The following is a 22,455-nucleotide window of genomic DNA, read 5'->3' on the forward strand; positions in this document are numbered from 1 at the left end:
CCGCAGACCCCCTATACTAGAATCCACAAACCCAACTACAATTTGCAGATCCAACTAAAATCTGCAGACCCCCTATACTAGAATCTGTAGACCCAAATAGAATCTGCAAACCTCTTATACTAAAACCGCAGACCCAACTAGAATCTGCAGACCCCCTATATTAGAATCTGCAGACCCCCTATACTATATTCTGCAGGAGCCCTATACTATATTCTGCAGACCCAACTAGAATCCGCAGACCCCCTATACTATATTCCACAGACCCAATTAGAATCCGCAGACTCCCTATACTAGAATCCACAGACCCAACTAGAATCTGCAGACCCCTTATACTAGAATCCGCAAACCCAACTAGAATTTGCAGACCCCCTATACTAGAATACACAGACCCAACTAGAATCTGCAGACCCCTTATACTAGAATCCGCAGACCCAATTAGAATTTGCAGAACCCTTATACTAGAATCCGCAGATCCAACTAGAATCTGCAGACCCCTCTATACTAGAATCTGCAGACCCTTTATACTAGAATCAGCAAACCCAACTAGAATTTGCCGACCCCCTATACTAGAATACACAGGCCCAACTAGAATCTGCAGACCTCCTATACTAGAATCCACACACCCAACTAGAATATGCAGACCCCCTATACTATATTCTGCAGACCCAACTAGAAGCCACAGGCCCAACAAGAATCTGCAGACCCCCTATACTACATTCCACAGACAGCAACTAGAATCCGCAGACTCCCATATACTAGAATCCGCAAACCCAACTAGAATCTGCAGACCCCCTATACTAGAATCCACAGACCCAACTAGAATTCACGGACTCCCTATATATTCCGCAGACCCAACTAGAATCCAGACTCCCTATATATTCAAATATTCATAAGCCATCCTGTATAGTACCATGTACAGGGGTAGGAGGTTCCTTTCTATAACCACCATCGCCCCTTATAATTCATTGTTTACAAGCACAGCATACGCTCCAGCAGGGCATCTAAAGCAGAATTTTTGCACAGAATTTCCACTCTGACCTGGATGCAGAATGCATGCATTACATGTGTCGATAATTAGACTTGGAGATGAGGTCATCCAGACACCCAGAAGTATGTATTGTATATTATGCGATATGGAAGTTTTTACTTGCAAAGTATATCATAGTATGCTTTAGAAGCTTTGTGGGTTGACATCCTTGGCTATTGGGAATGAGAAGGGTTCAAAATAGATGAAAGTTACATTATGATACATTGCGCAATCCTCAACAAATTCCATAAACCATAATCTGTTGCAGAGCTTTAGTGTAACTTTCAAAGAGACCGTTTGATTATGATATTGAAAAACGAAGAGACAACTGTTTTATTCAATAGACATTTTATTGTAATATTGTGCATATGTATGTTTGTATAAATCGGATGGTTGGAAAAACGATTCATCTTTCACAATCACATTAATTTATACAGCTTTGAAATACACAGTACATTTAGTTTACATAGTAGCCTATCTATTGTCATGATCTTGATATCAACTCTAAAGCACTTATTCTATGTCACAAAATAATTACAAATTACAAAATACAAATGTCGTCCTCATTTTAAGGCACGTATTACAAAATAATTCTGAAAGATTGAAAATTAAAAAAAAAATGCAGCTTTTGAAGGGGGTCTGCGGAATATAGTATAGGGAGTCTGCGGATTCTAGTTGGGTCTGCGGAATATAGTGTAGGGGGTCTGCAGATTCTAGTTGCGTCTGCGGATTCTAGTATAGGGGATCTGCGGATTCTAGTTGGGGTCTGCGATCTTCCGATTATACAGGTCTGCAATCTTCGATCTTCGGATTATACACTACCACTGACAACGAAATAGCGCATCGTCGCAGGCTTACGAATAAAACATTTCATAGAAGCTACATGACTCGGGGCATGCGTTAGTTGTAAGTGAACGGTTGTTATGTTGTCTTTTTGTTTAACACAACCTAGATTGTTATCAGCGTTTCGCTCAAATTGTTATATTTATAAAGTCAATGACTAATACTCAAGCGATATACTTGATACGTCACATGATCGTCTGTCACGCTAATGTAATGAAGAGTTACAGAAATTACACTTCAGTCCTAATCATAATTCATTGGACACTGCATTCCATTCGGCTTAAAGTTACAAGTCAAGAATGTAAGTACATGTAACCTACTTTCAGATATCTTATCAATGAAATATCCTCGCATAGCACTAACTAGAATTATGCCCGGGATGCAGTTTCACCCCGTACTGTGAAATTGAGAGACCGCGTGGCAGTTTGACAGATTGATGCTGATTTTACCCATGCTGCGGTTTGGGTAGTCCTAATATCTGATTCTATTCTAGCCTCTGATAGATATTTTGACAGTTGTCGACGAGGGTTCAACGTTAAAAATAACTAGAGGCTGGAATAAAGGCAGATGATTCGGTCTTCTGTTTGTGTTAAGAAACTCGCGTGAACGTAAAATATACAAGAGAGTACCGATCACTTTCAGTGTTCAAGTCGCAAGCCGTAACGAAAGTGGTTTGGTTTTGCAAAATTGATCGATTTATTGAAATTAGAAAAAAAAACAGATCAACGGACCCTGACATTTCCTGTGGATACAGGGCAGGTTCTCTGAGGTAGAAAGGTTCAGTATTAGGAAGTACATTAAGTACATTAATCCTGACTATAATTCTTGCTGGTAAATTGTGTTTTGTCTTTAGAATCATAAAACGTACCAAAATGAAGCTCCTGTTATTACTCACAGTTTTAATACCATTGTGTGTCTCGGTGCCCACTAAGCCTGGCTGTTGTGTACCACCAGTTTGGGAAGGCATACAAGGGATGTTTTCTGGAGATGGATCAGGACCTGCACCTGAGCTTATTCAAGTAAGAAAGTTTTCGTCTGAAATGCGTTATAATAATCATTGAAATACTAAACAGTTCCATAACGAAACTCGTTTCTTTTTAAATATTTGCTTTTTGGCATTCTAAATGTTCACGTCTGTGGTTCTTGCAAAATTAAGGTTGACGTCACTAATCGCAAAATATGCAGTATCGGACAGGGCCCTTCGCGATTAGTAACGTCATCAAACTCATTAGTCATTAGTTTTTGTAGAATTGCAGGAACTACAGACGTCTGATAGAAAATTGGCATGTGTAGTCTTCATTAGTTCTATAAAGAACAGAAAAGTGGCGACTTCAAACTCCATTTCATGTCTGACTTCTACTCTACGATTGAAAAAATTTATTGATTTTCAAGCAATTTCACATGTATTTACAGCAAAGTGCGTTAATATCTTACGATGAGAAGAGACAAATGATAAATATCAATATAACCCAAAGTATTCATGGTTTGACATCTGATGTTAGAATACTGACGGATTATAAAAAGGTAAGTCAAATATAATCTATAAGATCAGCTCCAGATTGATCTAAAAAATGTCGTTTATTATTTGTAGTTTGTATATATACACCGCAATAAGAAACAACTGTCGAGGCTGAGTTTACATTGAGGCAACTTTCTTGAGGCGTCATAGTCGCAAGCCTTATCGTGATACGTCTGAGAGGGTTCTCCAAGAACATTGCCGAAAACGTGAATTGATTGGGTGCATTGCGACACATTTTGGAGGGGGGGGGGGCAAAAACGTATAATAACCGTATAATCTTAGATGGGGGTACAAAAAGGGGAGGGGGGGCGAATGCCTCCTCTGTACCCCCTCTTGCGACGCCACTGATTCCCGATAGATATAGACTGGAGGCTTGAAAACCGTTTAAAAACGTAATTTTGATGATTAAATTTATTACATTACACTTAAAGCCTTTTTATCCCATATCACCTTTTATTTATACAATATAGAATGTTACATAATAACCTACAATATAAGATAATCTAATTGTAAAGGTGACATTTTAAAGATAAAGTTATATAATGATTGATAAATATCGTTAAATCTCAGTAACTGATTTATTTTTCCGGGGTAGGTCTATAGGGATAGAGTTTTATCTGCTGGATATTTAACACCTACATAGACTTTATACAGAGAACAATTACTAAAGCAGTATATTGTTATCTATAAAAGAAAAAAAGTTGTGTTGATAAAAGTCAATAATTAAATAATGCCAAGGAAGTGTTTAAAACCTTAACCTTAAGGGGATTGTAAAGAGGTTTTCTAAACAAAAGTATGTGTATATAGGACACTATAGAATCGATTTTCACCATTCCAGTTTTTCAATCATGCATCTGTAGTTTTTTCAATACCACTTGTCGCAAAGGTATCAATAGCAGGTTTTGCGATAGTGACGCCATAGAACTACTAATGCAATTGTAAAAACTACAGACATATTCTGACTGGAAATTGGAATGGTACAAATTGACGCTTTCAGTCAGTGCCACATAAAAGTTAAGAAAATCTCTTTACAATACCATGAATACTGTAAATCTTTCAAGTTAGATACAACACTCTCTCTAAAGAAATTCTTAACAAATCGAACTTCAAAATTAACGTACTTCATCCCCTTCCTTTTGTCTTTGCTAGATGTTGGAATTTGAATAAATAGGCCTATCATTAATATTAATCATGATTTTGTTATGTTCGCAGGGAGTTCAATATCTGATAAATTCAAAGAGCCGAAGTTGTACTACATCAAAAGTACCCCAAACTTTCCAACGATTTTGCATACCTGGTAAGTTCGTTTTAATATATCAATATATCAATATATCAGACTACTTCTATTATAAAGGTTCATTTAATGTTGCCTTTACCCTCCGAGCATCCACAGAACAATTTATAGTCCCTTTAATATGGTCCAAATGTAAAAGCAACTCGTCAAACTTCTTTAAGATGAGAAAAGCTTGCTTTAGTCGAGACATTCAGTTAGTGGTCGGAACCTGTGATTGTCTATTTAATTAATTTAACATTCGAAGCAAAGAGCCCGTTCAAATAGCCATCTTAATATATTAAACTAACTTTATTAATGCTTTAGCAACATATAGACAGACATGTACACCGATATAAATAACATATATACATACTATATACAAAACCATTTTTAATAATATAATTGTAAATTAACATAGAATAGGAAACACTATGTTTTCACGCTGATGTAAGATATTTACAAATATTTATTTAAAGTTAAATTTGTATTCTAACATTTATAACATTCTATGCTATCTGGGTAGGTAATGTAATATGAAAGGATTTACTAATATTATCAAAAAATGTGCAAATTAAAAGAACGTGAAATTCGTCTTCTAATATATTTACATTACACAACTGACAGATACGCTGTGTTTTTGTATATTGACCAATTTCAATACGTAACTGTAGGTTGCCTAATCTAAAAGTACAAAGAATACGACGATAGAGATCAAATTTAATGAAAGATAAATAACTTTCTTGTTCATGTTTCAATTTAAAATGTTATGAAAAGTTAACTTGTTGGAAACATTAATTTCTGAATACCATTGTTGCCTATAATGATCAATAATTCGTGAGTGGATAATATTAAAGGAGCAATTATTTAGATTAAATTGAAAGTCCCATATGTAATTTATGTTCAGGTCATATAGTAAGTCTCTCACTTCATTTCCATTACGAAACAATCATCTGTAATGACCTGTTTAGGCCTACTTTTTCTCAACACTACAATCTTTGATTTTCTCCATTAATACACAATTTGTTACAGAACAAATGAAATAAATCTAACAAATGTTGTAATTCTTTAGGACATTTGCAGAACAAAAATGTAGCCTATCACATGAATTCCACAGTAATCGTGACACGAAGTGTAAATTATCAAATTCATATTTCTTTATCAATTTTTGTTTAATTTCTTAGATTAACATTAGGCGGGCTTTTATGCATGTTTTTTATTGACCTCCACGTGTCATCGGCGCTATCAGCGCGCGCGCAGACGTTACGTGACCGGAAATCTATTAAGCCCGCGAAATGCTTACGCCATTTTAGCCTATTTCACTCAACAAAGGTAAGTTGTATATCATAGTTTTTTAAATTTTATGGGCTTTTTTAGAATGGATATAGGTGTTTCGTCAAATGTTTGATAACATTGGATAAAGCAACAATAAATCAGGTTTCTTAATTTCATTAACGCCAGTAATTCCGTCACGATATTTAACTGGAAGTTCAGGTCATTCCTTTATTTTCAATAATTTTTCATCAAATTTCATGTTCAATGTAATAATCTGTCCAGTTTTACGAAAATATTCTTAATTGTCCAATGCTATGAACGAAACTATTTATTTTTGCGTGACGGAATTACATTTTCTCTTTTCGTGACGGAATTACAGTTACAGTGTAATTCCGTAACACAAATGCTTTGACGTATCTGTTATCCTACTAAGTTGTTATCTAATCAAAGTAAAGTAAAGGTGCGGTTTTTTGTTCCAGAATGGCCAAGACTGCAGCAGAAAGGCAGCGGAAGCGAAGAGAAAAACTGAAAATGGAAAATAATCGAGTTGACTATGAAGAGCATAAACGTCGAGATAGAGAGAGAAAGAAACTTGCTAAATTATTAATGTTGCCAAAGGAGAAGGAAAATTTACAAACACGAACGAGAGAAGCTGTTAGACAACATAGGATGAATAACTCTCAAATTAAAGTCGTTGATTGGACAGTTGTTGGTGGAACGCCCTATAAGTCACTGTCCTCTTTGGGTAAAGCTAAGTCCCGCGTGATGAAAGCACTACCAAAGAGTCCACACAAACGAGCATCTCTGGTGAAGTTAATGGCCTGTGACATTTTAGGAACATATATAGCAGCACCGAAGATCAGGACCAATCAGGAAATAGTAGAAGCCGTTATTTCATCTTACGAAAATGAAAATATATCTAGAATGATGCCTGGAAAAGCCGATTTCATAACACTGAAAGATCAGTTGGGGAACAAATATACAAAGCAAAAACGACATCTGGTCGCAACAATTACAGAGACATATAAATGTTTTACTGAAGATAATCCATCTGCTGATATTGGTAAATCCAAGTTTGCATCTCTTCGTCCTCGATGGGTTCTTCTGTCATCGGAAATGCCGCATAATGTCTGTGGTTGCAAATATCACAGATATGTGATACTACTATTAGAAGCACTGCATCGGAGATATCCTGATTTGATTCCATTATATTCTAAAGAAAATTTTATTGCTCATTGCGTCTGCGATATTAACGACGAAGATTGTATGCGAAATGGTTGCGAGAGGTGTAGTGACGGTAAGCTCTTCAAAGAAATATATGGAAATAAAGCTCCAGCAGATAACGAATTTTCTTGGTACCAATTGGAAGATACAATTGGATTCTTACAAAAGGTGAAACAATCTGGCAATTCAACTGATGCATTTGAAGAATTAGCTATGCAGCTTCCTAAGTTCAACTGGCATCTTTTCATTAAAGAAAAACAGTCATCATCGTACCAGCACATGAAAATATCTTCTGAAGACACATCTGAAGAATGTCTCCTTCAAATGGACTTCGCTGAAAACTTCACTTGTATCTGGCAGGATGAAATTCAGTCAGCCCATTGGAAGCAGCGTCAGGTGACGATCTATACCATCATGATCACATACAGAAACAAGAAGTTATCGTTTGTGATTATTAGTGATTTTCTAAGCCACGAGAAAACGGCTGTAGCAGCATTCACATCCACAATTTTGGATATTATCACCGACAATTTCCCTACTGTTAGAACTGTAGATGTTTGGACGGACGGAGGGACCGTCAAGCCAGTACAAGAATAAGTATATATTTGCACTGTTGCCACGTCTTCAGGATCAACATGCTGTTAGAATAAGATGGAACTATTTTGCTACGAGTCACGGCAAGGGACTAAAAAATGATGGAATAGGTGGTAATGCTAAGCGTATTGTTCATCGACTGATTATGTCACGTTCTGCTGTCGTATCAGATTCTCAGTCATTTGCTAATGCTCTTCGTTCCAGTGGTACCTCAATCAATGTAGTAGAACTGACCGAAGATGATATCAAAGAAAAATGCAAAATGTTTGATGTTGAGACGTTATGTTCTGGTTTACAAACATTTCCTGGAATTATCTCTACACATTGTGCTCAGTCAGTTGGGAATGGAATGGTTCAGCTCAAGTTTTTCACCACAGATCCATCCCCAAGGCATGTTCCTGCCAAGTACACAAAGGAAGCAGTTGAAGTCAGTAGGAAATCGGATGAAAACTGGAATTGCACACTTTGTAAGTGGAAATATGGTGATAAAGCGGATCCTAAAATTTCTGAAGAATGGATTATGTGCGCCTCCCGTCAATCCTGGTTTCATGAATCATGTGGGCAGCAGAATGTAAAAAGTGTTTGCAAGAACAAGAGTGAACTTGTTAAAATTGCTATGACATAATAAAATTTTAAATACCCTTTAGGTGTGAGGACTGTTAGATATGTTGACGCCAAAATCCAAATTTGTTTTGACCCCTTTATTATTTATTTTGGTAATTTTTAATAGTATTGTTAATTTGCTTTGATCTATTAAACATCATCAACTGATTTATTTTGGTTGTGCTAGTTTCTCAGTTGTTAGAACTAAACTTATTTCACAAACGTGACGGAAATTCTTGACTCGTAATTCCGTCACAAAGCCAGATTGTAAGTCCGTCACGCAAAGTTTAGTCTAGTGTCAAAAACCTTTAGCGAATTTCTGCCCTGTTTCATTAGTATTTTGATCATTTGAGGTGTTACATGACATAAACAACTCTTATGATATGAAGTGGGTACTTATTTAGCAGAAATATATGAGAATGTGCATTTTGTAAAAGGGCTATGTCATAGGCTGTAATTCCTTCACGCCAACTTTCAACTACAATTGTCTGAAAATTATCGAAATTACCAATGAAATGTTATGGCTTTCAAATTATTTGATTATTCCTTAATTAGAAGTACTAAATCTTAATATTGTATTTCTGTTAGTAACTCCGGTAAAAGGCTAATTGAGTGCACTTTTAGAGCTATGTGAAATTCCGTCACGATGGAATCCATGATCATCGCTCATCGGCAAACATTAAAATAAATAAGATTCTATATCTAACACAAAAATCGTTAAAAAAAAATTCTTAATTATTTGCATTAAGAATATGATGATATGATTAAGAATATATGATAATTCATTAGAAATAGTTTGCTTAATTTGACATAAATAAGGAAACCGATCTTTAATCTTCAAGAAGTGTATGACGTAAAACTCCATTCATTTCTTTTAATCTTCAGAGAATGCTACAACTGGTCAACGATTTCATTATGGATTGATGGGAATGTCAACTCTCGATACGTCGGCTTTTTTATACACTGAAAACGGTGTAACTGTTTCGTTAACATACACTCGAGAAGAATGTATACCAATTGGTGGAGTTATACTAAAACGTAAGTAGGCCTAAATATAATTTCTCTTACAAGGAATATGGGCTAGTGTTTTAAGTTTTTGATTTCCAAAATGAAATTCAGCTATGCATATCACTTTTCAGTATCAAAATATGATGTTAGGTTTGTCTGTAATATATGAATCTACAAGAGTAGGTAATTCACATTTCATATTATGTTTTTGTTTTGGCAGCAAAATCATTAGGAGTTGAAGGTTTTGTAAACTTAACCCCGGGTATCAAAGATCCAGCCATTTTTGGCGTTCCTTCAATCTGCAATCAGGTACGTTACATTTAGTTATTCTTTTCTCTTGTGTTAATAAAATGCTGAAAAGCTCAATATAGCCCTGGTAGTTCCCACCCTATCAACCGAAAGTAAAATATGGCGCGAAAATGAACATTACTCATGTAAAAGGTAAAGACCTGCCTGCTGATGACCAAATTCCAAACAATAATTGAATTTGGGAGGAATACTCGGTGCCGTTTGTAGGAAAAAAATAAAAATTGTATGAGTAATAATGGCCTATTAATAATGCCCAATTTCGCGCCAGATTTTACTTCCGGTTGGTCGATTTATTTTATACCAGTCCCGCAGCGTAGAACTAGGCATATTATATTATATGACATTGCCTTATTGAATATTGTGATTCAAAAGCAGGAAATCAATTAATAAAGAGGTAACCTTCGTTAGGTATGGTCAAGCACTAAGTTGATTAATAAAAACTCACCCCGGATTGCAGGTGGCCTATTTGCAGCAATTTTTGACAAAATCTAATTGGTCATTAGGCCTAAGCTACCCAAAAATACAGATATTTAGCGGTATCAGATAAGATCATTTGTTAGTCATTGCAATCGTTTGAACCAATCAATGAGCTATGGTAGCATTCTGTTGGAATCTGAAACATTTGATAGTAATTTCTCATGTGAACATATTTTATTTACATTCATGTTTCAATTTTCAGACAAAGCCAGTCCGATTTCATAAATTAATCAGAAGTTTTGGAGTTTTCACTTTTTAAAGAATGTTTTAGTCTCCAACATATTGAATTCAAGAAGATTTTACTTAGATCGATCGAACCACTTATTTAACAACATAAATAATTTTTAAAAAATACAATTATGCTAGAACACCTGTTGTTTATGTAGATACTTAACTTTAATAATCATTTAAAAATTATGTCTCTATTTAAAAAAAAAATGTATGTAAATAAAATTATACGATCAAACTGAGTAGATAGGAATATCAGTTAAACTGGTTTTAGATACTATTTTTTCAGTTAGTTTCGAATTAGACCACAATAAAATTGTCTGGTATGAATGTGCAATTTTACACCAAAATTATGTCAAGGCTTCCTGGATCCTTTTGACCATTGCCGATCTCGTTGCTTAAATGTAATTATATTTGTTGTTATGAATCTATTGTTGTAACTTGGGTCCATTTTGTATGAGGCAACAATGCTTTAAGTGGAAAGCACAGCGAATTTGGGTAAGGGGGCTTTCAAGCGGTAACCACCTTTTCTCTTAACGTAATCTAGATCTTTATCTAGTACAAATCCATGGTTAATCAAGGTTTGGTGATCAGAATATTCGTGAGCGACAACAGAGCGGACGAATCGGACAACTGGATTATTCATCATCTGATATATTTTGCTGGAAGCGAGTGCCAAGATCTCTAACTTAATAAGGGACATTTAGAAGTTATTGAAACGTTGTGTATAATACACTATGAGCTACTGTTGCCCTAAGGAACAAACAAGCGATTGCCAAGCAAGATACGTCCACTTAGCTAATACATTTTCAGTATATCAAGGGAAACTCCCGTTAATATTTGTCGAATTCGAAATTGTCCAAAATTGCTTGGATACGAAACTGCGAATGGGTTTCTTACATGGAAATAACACACACAAACACAGCTAACAGACATTTTGAATCTGTTCCTCTGAAGAAAAGGCTTAATATTTCAACCAAGCTTTAAATGTGACACACCAAATTTTTAGAAAACTCAGATAAAAACTCTATTGCGTCTACAAGCAAACTGTGAAATGACTGGTGAACAGGTAATCCGAGTGGGCGTATACAAATATCTCTTATGGCTTTTATATGAATTCTTGTGGACCGCCGCCGTATCCATGAAAACTTTCGTACGGTTCATAAAAATCATCTTTCTTATGTGGTACCAGTACCTCAAGTTTTGAGCACATTCGGATAATGAAGACAAAATAGGTGGATTATATATTTCAATAACCATTTATTCCACCCAAAAATAAAATGGGTTGTTTATGTTTTGATCTTACCCAGTACTCACTATATTTAACGTATGACAGAATTCATTACAAATAATTTATTCCAATAATAAAACAAAAGATTCACTAAGGTATTTATCTGTACAAATAATCTGCTTGAAGATTGGCTGCTATTTCTACTTCCCATTTATCACCGTTACTTAATAATTTCTCTTTATTATATAATAATTCTTCACGAGTTTCTGTTGAATATTCAAAATTAGGACCCTACAAATATAAATATGGTAAGAAATGGAGTTTCATTAACCACTACTACTGGTACTGGCTCAACTGTATATATTTCAACCCTGACATTGGCATTTTTCATTTAGATCTAATGACAATAAGAGAACATCGTTTTCATGCTGATACCATTTCTGGACATGAAAATCACTGCTCTAGAACATTAGTCATATCTCTCCTTACCTCAACAATAGCATCAACGGGACAAGCTTCCTGACAGAATCCACAGTAAATACATTTAGTCATATCAATATCATATCGGGTTGTTCTTCTACTACCATCTGCTCTAGGTTCAGCCTCTATTGTTATAGCCTGTTAACAGATATTTAGTATTCAAAACAGATACAATTTGACTGAAGTCAAGCTCTAGATGTTACTCTTTATATTTATTATAAAAGATTTCTCTTTAAATTCAATCATGGTCAAAGTACAATAGATGATCAACGACTCTCTAATCTTGAAGTTTGCTTTGTGGTTGTCCTTTAAAATCAAGTTCTTAATGTTACTCTTCATTTTTTTCTGATAAAGACAATAAAAGTAGCTAAATAAATATTTATTAAGAGATTTTGCTTTTAATTCAATCTTGTAAGAATGATTGGTCAAAGATCAAAAATTTCTCAATTTGAATTCTGCTTTTAGACTAAAATTGCATAAGGAAGCAGCTTCGTAAATTGAATCTTCAAATTTGTTATTGTTTTTTTTCGGTGAACAAAGAGGATGAACTGTCCAATGAAGACTATTGTCTTTAAAGGGACTGTAAAGAGATTTCTAAACTTTATATGTGTATCTGGGACACTAAAAAAAACAAATTTGTACCTTTCCAATTTTAAGTCAGACGTCTGTGAATCTTGTTATCAGTATCCCTGATATAAATACATATAAACAGTCTAGAAAACCTCTTTACAACCTCTCTACACTCTACAGTACTCATACCTGAGCAGGACATATAGCCTCACATAATTTACAAGCTATACATCTTTCTTCCCCAGATGGATACCTCCTCAGAGCATGCTCTCCTCGAAATCTTGGACTAAGAGGACCTTTCTCAAAGGGGTAATTTATTGTGGCTGGTTCTTTTAACTGTTGGGCAAATGTCATGCCAAAACCTTGAAAGGAAAAAACATAAAACAATCTAAAACAGCTTTATAGGAGTTGTATGACTTGAATAAAACACTAATGTAATTCGTGCACAGAATCTAAACCTTCTAAACATTTAATAATGACTCCCAAAAATCCCACAAAAACACACTCTAATGCTCTGGACCCATAGATAAAAGTTAACTTAGAAAATGCAAAAGCAATCAGATCAAATCATATTCGATTAAAGTGAAAGTGAACAAGCATGATGATATACCTTTCATTATTTCAGTAAAAAAAGAGGCTTTAGCTGCTCTAAGAGCAATGTCATTCCATGCCATGTTTTCTTTCTGCTGACCGACATCCTCTGAAAATATATAATGTATTAACAAATATTAACATATATTAACAAATATAAAATTGTTAATTGAACGCCCATTTTCTCTAGACTCTAATATTGTCATATATAGACACGGCTTTATGAACAACAATCACTGGTTAAAGTTTTATGCAACACGTCGAAACGTTGCATATAACTTTAACCAGTGATTGTGTTTCCATAAAGCTGTGTCTATATATCGTTCTCACAATTGCTAAATGCCATTCAATTAAGCGTGTGCATGTGTTTCATTAAAAATTGAACTTACTCCAATGTGACCTTGACTGTACAATACTTGTTGGTCTTACTAAGTTCTTTAATAAATTCTCCCCTAAAAAAATAAATAATATATGGATGAATGAATATGAGTTTAAACTTAATAAATATTTAAGTTTACAAAACTTATATATCTAGTACCTCTAGTAGGTTGATTCTAAATCACGTAGTTTAGTATCTGAAAAATTCAAATGATTCTTTACTTTAAAATACTGGGTACAGGTAGCCTAAATAAATATCGGTATTTCTGTATACAATCTGGTCTAACAGTAGATCTATTATGATTCAAATTTGGATACCAAATAACTCTATAGATAGGCCCTGGTAGTAGGCCTAGTAACTTACTGTTACAATGTTACATTTGATTTACATAATTATGAAAATGCAGTAGTCTCCACAGAAACAAATTAATGGTAAAAAAGGATCTTGGCAATGATTTTTTTTAGAAAAGTAATAGAAGGATTCATACTTTAAAATAATTCAATATTCGCCAAAACAATAATACCGAAATCAGTCCAATGAAAATGAAGGTCATCATCAACACTCTTATAAAACAGACTTCTTTCTTCAGTGAAAACGAATGTTGCATACAACTTTAACACCATAAATATAAAATTTGCATATTAATTACCACCATATCTAATGAATTGGCAATGGTGTAATTGGTATCAGTACAATTACTAGTATCTATTCGGTTTTACCTGATTTTTTAGCACAAAATAATTTCAACGTCGCCATGTTGAAAATGGGTAGGGGAGATAACTCTAATGACTGATTATGTTTCATAAGACCACAATAAAAACCGATCAAATATTGATTATTCTCTGTCCCACTACCGAAATTCGCCAGTCCTTATCAGTTCTTATCAATGCAATGATCAAATTCAAAAATGTTTTTGGACTGAGGTGAATAGGTTAAACAATGACCTCCAGGTACACCGAACGTGTGGGACCGCAACATACGCTTAGACAGAAGATAGCATTAGTATTGAAATGGCAGGTTCAATCGTCTATATTTTATGCCTAATTCTTAGTTTTGCTTTTTTGGTAAGTTAATCTTCGATTGTTTTTTTTACAAATAGCCTATAAACTTACGTAATATTAATGGTTGAATATTTCAGTGATCTCGAGGAAATTTCTTCAGGTCATGTGAGAAATAATCAGAACATCATATAAATCAAGTTGAATTCTTGTTTATTCAGGAAGGCAAATTTTTTATAAAACCTGGATCTGGAAACTGGTGTCTTGATAACTCCAGATGTCCTGCTGGGGAATGTTGTATGGCAGTACGAGAGAGTGACATCCCTTTCTGGCCCGGGAAGGCACCCCCGGGAAGATGTTTTGTTAAATCAAGCGAATTGGAAGGTATAACACTATGCACAATATGTGTATTTATTTGGTGTAGGCCTACTTAGTGTCACGACACCCTTTCGAACCCACATGCCCTTAAGCAAATTTAAGAATCGACATTTCACGGTTAAATGCATTAAAGGTATTCTACCTCTTAGGATTAACAAAAAAATTGAAATTTTTAAACTTCGCCAAAATGAATCTTTGTTCATCAGTAGACTACATCGTGTCATAACTATACCACAGAATCACTCTGAAAATAAATAAAAATCCTTAAAATTAAGTAATAATTCAATTAACTAAGTTATCTTGGGAAATGCCTGGAAACGTGTTTCAATATTTAGTTTGAGACTTTAATTTTTTGTCCATTATAAGAGGCAAATAAATATTCAATATACCTGTATCTCATTATTGTGATATCTCATATTATATATAAAGCAGTTTATCACTATTATATGAATTATTGACAGAGGCCTTTTTTCCAAATTCCTTTCATAAAACTTTCGAATATTTGGTTGAATAGTTCTCTAAAACAGAAACGGAATACACACACTTAACTCTGATCGGTTTAAAATCTCACTGTCCAATAGATCCTTAGTATTTACTAATCACTGAGTTAAAATTCAATCTAATTGGTGATAATCGGTCTAATCTGAACCTTAGAGTCCCGATTTGTCCAAAATTATCTATTTTTATGATTTTGAAATTGAAATTTTTCTGAGTCGTTTTGAAATAAGATTGTTTGTCTTCTGCCAAAAATCTCAAAATAAGAATCATTTAGTTTTTATTGCTGTAGTCCTTGGCCTACTAAGCCTCTGAGATTCGTGAAAGGCGTCATTTGTACCTATGTGACAGAAAAGTCACAGTTTTCTCGATTAACAAAGTGACAGCTTATAGTAGTTTTGTTTAAATTTCAGATAATTGTATGAAGTCGAAAAGAAAAGTTCCTAGAAAATGTCATACTGGATCTGATTGTGCTGACAACGAATGTTGTACAACGTGGATCCAAGGACCTGTTATTGGAAAACGGGAAACATTTGAGGGTACTTGTGAAATAATAGGACATATTGGCTCAGGTAGTTTCCAATTTGTATTTTGAAAATCTGCACGCATATATAATTGAGGTTAAAATGGTCCTGAAAAGTGATAGTTGATGAAGATTTTAATGTTATCAATGGTTGAAACTATTTTCTCTTGCAGTTTGCATCTTAATACATGTTACTTCTTCGATATAGGAAATTATTTACGTATCAGATCAGTAGCCATTGAGTGAAGTCGCATACATGAATATCACATACTTATGTCGATCTGTTTAGATTGTTATCCAGATGACCACAAAAATGGTACCAATGGTAAACCTGATAGTTTGGTACCAAGCTGTCCTTGCGATAAACCTTTTACTTGCCTTAACATAGACCTTGTTGATCACCATGGTTCTTTGGGTAAGCTCTTTATCCCAATTACTGCTACTTTCTATACGTCAAACTGGTATGGGCGGTATCAATGGGCCATGTCCTATGGGATGCTCTAAATCATTAGACTTGTGACAAGGTTGGAAATGATTCTGTTCCGGCACCGAATATTTTTCTGTTCGCTATTACATGTTACATATGTGAGATAGGCATGCACAATAAATCGAGACCCCGTGTCCTACAAACCGTGCATATTAAAGATCCCTCGACAGTTTGAAATCGTAAAAGAGTAAGACAATGCCACTGTTCTGGCACAAATTTCTCATTGCATACTGCCAGTTCTCATTGGCCTATACAGGTGCAGAAAATTGAGAAAACTGAGCGGCCAGTGATTGTTAATATGAAATTAACATAATAAGGTACATGTTATATTGTTAAAAAGCTATTTTATTTGTTATTTTAGGTGTCTGTGTATAGAAGATATTTAATTAAATATTTAAATAAAAAAAATTCTGTTGTTTGACTGAACCCCAGCACCTCTGCAAACAATTAATCAGAATGACTGACAATATGCACAGATATAATTAGAACTTTAAACTGTCAGAAAGTTGACCGTTTGACGGGCTGGTGGTTGCATGTATGAATACTGATAAGAATTGCCGAGTCTCGAAGGCTGAACGTTGGTAGGTTTTTGGGGTTGAGAATTGCAGAAAAAGACATTAAGGAGTAGGCTTCTTTCAGAACGCTCATTTCACCCGCTGATCTATGAAATTATGTTCTTGTAGATTGCTCTATCAGAAACCTCTTATATAAAGGACGTCATCAGAGAATTTACAAGAAACATTTTTATTGGAAGCAACATTTTATTTAGATTTCAAAATCATTTGAAGAGCATTTTTCATAAGCAGTATACATGTAGAATAGCAAGAAAATTAACTAAGAGTAAAGTATGAACATATTTTCCTAGTAATATGGTTGACATCATTGTGCAAATTTAATTATTGTATTTACTAAAATAATAATATTTGGTCTTTGGTGTTCTGGAATGGTCTTTAAATTTCAGTTCCATGTCAACGGAACAATAGATGTCAGGACAGCAGTCGTATTTCTTAGAGATGACTTCAGATGAATGGTCAATAATCTCAAACCTCCAGTTAGATTTAAATACGCTTACATCCAACTTGGACTCATCCTTGTTTATGCTCAGGTCCTTACAAGGATGCGCCCAAGAGCCGAATTTCAAATGACAAGTGAACTCATCTGATGTAGGATTCTGTATAGGACAATGGCTATGTATGGAAACTTGTGGTATATAAGTAACAAGACCATTTGAAGAAACGACACAGTTAAATTCTCCCTGGACAACAACACCATCATGAGCACTGTAAAATAATAAAAAAGAATACATGATTCCATTATAAAATTTAATACAACAAACACTGTGCTGTTTCTGTCCGGAAATGACGTCTGTTGAATATTTGGTCAGGGTCAAAAGAGGGATTGATTAAGGTGTTTAATCACTTCCCATGATTCCTAGCAAAAAAACCTGTTTCCGGTTCAATGTATCTTGAATTGTTGACCTCGCATTGCAAAAGTGATACCAGGGAATTTGAATGGTGCTATCAGGATCTGTATAGAACCTACACGAAATCTAGAAAAACATTTTTTTTTCGATCTCTTTGCCATGTTCTTTTATATCTTTTCTACACCAGCATTTTAAGATAACTAGGATATAGGATATTAGAGTTTTTTAAACTTACACAAAGAAGAGTTTAATATCTGGTTTAGGGAAGTCTTTACAAGGAACACTTATTTTAGACAAATTTCCAAAATCAGCAGGGTTCCAGCCAAAATGTTCATCAGCCCATTGTAAATTCAACCAACCATTGGCATCTAAAAATTGGGCGTGGGGATCCTAAAGAAAATGTCAAATTATCATTGTTTAATCACCTGACCAGTTGCGCATGGTTTCGAATAAGAATAGAAGTCACAAGTTTCGAATGCAACTCTCATGCAACTGTCTGAGTTTTGAGCTGCGTTGGAACCCATGACCACTTTAAAACAGTTTATATGAAAAAAATAAACACTTTGATGGATCCTCAGGCGTGGCATACATGATGTAGGGGGTATAATGATGATATGAATGAACTACAAAAATATCCATCTTTCCGAATATATCGGAGTTTGGCAGATCCGATTTATTCAATTTCTGTCTCTACACCAGCTGACATCTGTTCAAATATTTATCAGAGGCTGGATTAGAGACGGACTAGAATTTTATAGTTCAAGATGTAATAACAGTTCATGCTGTTTGGACGTAGAGCCTTTAGGGCAATCGCTCGTTCGATTATTTCTCTACCCATTGCTACAGAATAAACAATACGTACGAAATTATTGATATTAGTAAGCATCAAACTGACAGAAACGTCGATATGTTGAGAAGGATGATCGGTGGTAACTTCATTGTGAGCTTTAGCTATAGCCAAGATATTGGTTTCCAGCTCTCGTCGCTGACATAACACTGAAAATACAAACACCCAGATCATATATTAGATTACATAGTGTCATACCAAATGGTGTGTAACAGAGGTAGGCTACTAGTTCAGAAAGAGCAGGTACCTCACTGTTTTCGAAAGCGAAAAAGACCAGACAATTATATCCTTTGCTGTACGATGTATGGCGACTTTAATAGCACAATCTGTAGCAGAGAAGGAACTGCAGAGAGAAACGGAAAACAGAGAAGACAATCAATTGATTAAACTAAATACACTGTCTTATCAATATTAATCAAATATTAATGTCACTGGCAACGACAAGAGAATAGTCAACAGATGCAAAGTGGACGTTCAGGGAGAACGAAATATACATTTGTAGCCAACTATGATTGATATATGACAATTCTGACGCAGAAATGAGATCTGAAATTTCTTCTGTACCATGACTCTTGATCATAACTCAAACAGTATTTCTAACCACTTACCTTGGGTTGCGAACAGAATGGTGAGTGCGAATCCGAACGATCTCATCTTGCTGGTGTCACTTTATACTAAATTGTATTTTTTTCACTGACGAATACTTTTATTGTTTTTTTGTTAGTAATCCTATATGGTGGGTGTTTGATAACCGTTTCAAATAAGCAATTTAATCTCGTTTTAATTAAAAACAAAGAAAATAGATGCCGATAATACAGAGGTCGTATTCCTTGACCTACAAAGGTCGTGCTGGAAAAGTTGGTTGAAAAATCGGTCAATCAAAAGTTTGAACGTTTTGAATTGAATTTCTTTTCGCTCTTTTGAGATCAAACTTTTCGATTTTGGTTTACTACCATACTGATACCCATTTCTAAATTTGGAATCGGAATTGAAAATATCGATTGTCGCAAAAAAACGTCCCAAAGTTAAGTTTATTGTTAATTCTCTGGCATGGGGAAAACGGTTGCGATTGCTTGTCGTAGAAGATGGAGGGAACATTGTACACAGGTTAAAATAGGTCAGTTGCCCTGATATGGCATTTTTTCGACATGTTATTTTGTTCCGTGCAGTACTTGTACAACTTTTATTCGATGACTTTCATATTTTCAGGGTTGGATAAGGGCATCTTAAAGTATATTTTTTGGGAATTTTGAAAGAGATCAATTTACTAACAGCTGAGATACTACCCCACGAACTTTGGGACACCGAATATATAAAATAGGCGTTATTCATCGACCTTGAATAATATCAAATAAGATTCAAATATGATACATGCTGAGATATTTATCTCTGGAAGAACCGAAGACACGATAATTATGCCCTAACATTTTGTTGGTGCATAGTAACGCCTTTACGAAGTTTTACATTTGCCTATGGTGTCGGGTAAGATTCAGAATTTTTTTTATCTTGATCGCACTTGTTTGAGTCTCTTCCGATGTACCTGATACAACTCTTTTCCATTTTTTGTCAACTCGACATAAAAAGCTTTATCTCGATAAGGTGTAGTCCGAAACATCTCCCTCTATATTCCAGCCTCTGATAGATATTTTGTCAGTTATTGGCTCTAAACTATGTGATAACTGTCAAAATGATTTCAGAGGCTGGAATAGAGTCAGATGTTTCGGTCTAGATAAGATACAGATAAGTTCCATTGATACAAATTCAAACAAACATACATATAACATGTATATTATTGTTTTATTCAAATTACCAAACATAAACTGTTTACAAACAATGTGGATAGTACCATCTGCCTCGTGGAGTCCTGGATCTATCTCGTATTTTCAGCTTAATCTGCACTGAGCAGTAAGCATGGGGGCAACAACTGTAGATTTTCTCGTGGTAAGATGCCGAATGTTGCATCACTTGCCATCTCCAACCTGCAGAAAAATGGTCAAGGAGGAGGACCTTCTTGGTATTTCTGGTGATGTTCAGATCATGACATGGGTGTGTCCAGGAACCAAAGTCGAGATTACAAGTCATTGTATCGTCGGTAGGATCTGCGTTGGGACAGAAGCTATGGATTGAGACAAGTGGTACATATGATACTTCTCCACCACTTGTTATTACACAGTTCACATCTTGATCAACTCTCATACCTTCCTCAGCGCTGAAATTTAGATAAGACAAGCTGTTTTATGGTGTGTGTTTTGAGGCCTTTTAATCATTTTGAGCACTGATAATAAACAAAAAAATATCGATATTTCACAAAGAGAATCTTGCCTACCAAAGTATTCTTGGCCAAACATCTAAAAATATTAGTACAGTTATCCTCCATGAACGCTAATCTGGCGACGTTGCCTTAAAAATTATTCTACGGTCTCCCAAAAGTTCAAAAGAGGCTGTGAGGCATCAGTCAAAGCTCCATTGTTGTTATAATCAAAGGAGGTGAGTGCGCTACGAATTTCTCTAGATTGACAAATATAATTCCATTATTTTGGAATTTTCTTGTATTACTACAGCTTACCTGTTATACAATTTCACATCGGGTTTAACAAAGTCATGGCAAGGTAAACTAACTGTTGAAATATTTCCATAACTTGCTGGATCCCAAGCATATCTTGTATCAGTCCATTGTATAGCTAACCAGCCATTCATATCCAAAACCTGCTTCTTTGTATCCTGAAAATAAATCTCTCTTTGTTGGAAAGCTGACAAGTCAACATCTACGATGCTGTGTACTTCCCAATGCCAATGAAAAGTTACGGAGTTTAACGCCCTCCCGTGCAACACATTGCAGTGTATCATTTTGCAGCAAGGTCAATGGCAACTGGTTTCAATTTGCAAGTGCAGTTCAGCCTCCATGTACTGCATACCTGACCTGCAATTTCGTGAGTCAGTAAGTGGCAGTAGGTTATTGGGAAATTCATAAAATGGTTCAAAGGAAGATACAACTTACGTAATCAATAATATTGGTTAACATTAGAGATATTGACATCACGGTTTGCTCTTCTGGATTATCAGGTATAACTTCTATTTGAGCACTTGCTATACCTTTTATATCTGCCTCCAATTCTCGTCTCTGACACAATACATCTGTACAAAAAACATAGTATTTTGTTCGAGATGTGGATAGTTTATCATAAAGCAAGGAAGTCAATGTTTCCATCAAGATGAATCCTTGAAAGGGACGGTCTGCGGAAATACCACAGAGATCTTCCATCGGAGAATAGGATACTCTTGTGTCTTGTTCATCCTCTAACACAAAACTAGCATAGATTATCTCCCCGGATGATTAAGAAAGACAGAAAATACAACTGAGCTCGAGGAAGGTGAACAGCAATGGTCTGAAATTAAATTTGTATCCATCTACATCGTCTGCATTTTGCAACATCGTAATAAAAAAAGTTAGAGAAAAGCATACACCACTTTCATCTTTTCTACCATCTAGAACTAGATTGTTAACTTTGATGTACAGGCTTGCATGCCTTCCACATGGCATGCGCACAATGGTTTATATTGTGTTTGAATTGTTGGACAACTTGTTCGATACCAAAATGGAAAATTGAAAAAAAAAAACACATACCTTGTACAACCAAGAGAGAAACAACAGCAATCATAAAGATCTTCATCTTGG

At 35.0% G+C, this 22,455-nt stretch overlaps 6 protein-coding genes across 6 annotated transcripts; 4 read left to right on the plus strand and 2 right to left on the minus strand.

The window, feature by feature from the left end:
- Nucleotides 1-200: 200 nt before the first annotated feature.
- Nucleotides 201-674, plus strand: LOTGIDRAFT_84385 (hypothetical protein; the record flags this gene model as incomplete). The annotated part of the gene is made up of 1 exon (XM_009055541.1): nt 201-674. A coding segment is annotated over one exon (474 nt), but the record flags the coding sequence as incomplete, so codon positions are not given.
- Nucleotides 675-2,742: 2,068 nt separating this feature from the next.
- Nucleotides 2,743-4,913, plus strand: LOTGIDRAFT_160696 (hypothetical protein; the record flags this gene model as incomplete). The annotated part of the gene is made up of 4 exons (XM_009055783.1): nt 2,743-2,889; nt 3,284-3,394; nt 4,602-4,686; nt 4,726-4,913. 4 exons carry the CDS (start codon nt 2,743-2,745, stop codon nt 4,911-4,913), a joined length of 531 nt encoding a protein of 176 aa, XP_009054031.1.
- Nucleotides 4,914-6,414: 1,501 nt separating this feature from the next.
- Nucleotides 6,415-8,377, plus strand: LOTGIDRAFT_160697 (hypothetical protein; the record flags this gene model as incomplete). Its single annotated transcript, XM_009055784.1, has 2 exons — nt 6,415-7,743; nt 7,787-8,377. 2 exons carry the CDS (start codon nt 6,415-6,417, stop codon nt 8,375-8,377), a joined length of 1,920 nt encoding a protein of 639 aa, XP_009054032.1.
- A 3,237-nt stretch (nt 8,378-11,614) lies between these two features.
- On the minus strand, nt 11,615-14,404 carry LOTGIDRAFT_160698 (hypothetical protein). Its single transcript, XM_009055785.1, has 6 exons — nt 14,348-14,404; nt 13,639-13,701; nt 13,269-13,358; nt 12,848-13,020; nt 12,098-12,226; nt 11,615-11,899 (listed from the first exon to the last, which is right to left on the minus strand). Exons 1-6 carry the CDS (start codon nt 14,382-14,384, stop codon nt 11,768-11,770), a joined length of 624 nt encoding a protein of 207 aa, XP_009054033.1. The 5' UTR covers nt 14,385-14,404; the 3' UTR covers nt 11,615-11,767.
- A 234-nt stretch (nt 14,405-14,638) lies between these two features.
- Nucleotides 14,639-16,884, plus strand: LOTGIDRAFT_160700 (hypothetical protein; the record flags this gene model as incomplete). The annotated part of the gene is made up of 5 exons (XM_009055786.1): nt 14,639-14,692; nt 14,848-15,010; nt 15,913-16,071; nt 16,312-16,437; nt 16,871-16,884. The coding sequence occupies 5 exons, from the start codon at nt 14,639-14,641 to the stop codon at nt 16,882-16,884; spliced, it is 516 nt and encodes a 171-aa protein (XP_009054034.1).
- Nucleotides 16,885-17,464: 580 nt separating this feature from the next.
- Nucleotides 17,465-21,494, minus strand: LOTGIDRAFT_97454 (hypothetical protein; the record flags this gene model as incomplete). The annotated part of the gene is made up of 2 exons (XM_009055787.1): nt 17,465-17,789; nt 21,346-21,494. Coding segments are annotated over 2 exons (474 nt in total), but the record flags the coding sequence as incomplete, so codon positions are not given.
- Between the last annotated feature and the right edge of the window lie 961 nt (nt 21,495-22,455).

This window comes from Lottia gigantea, assembly GCF_000327385.1.
Source record: "Lottia gigantea unplaced genomic scaffold LOTGIsca_25, whole genome shotgun sequence".
Lineage (NCBI taxonomy): Eukaryota > Metazoa > Mollusca > Gastropoda > Lottiidae > Lottia > Lottia gigantea.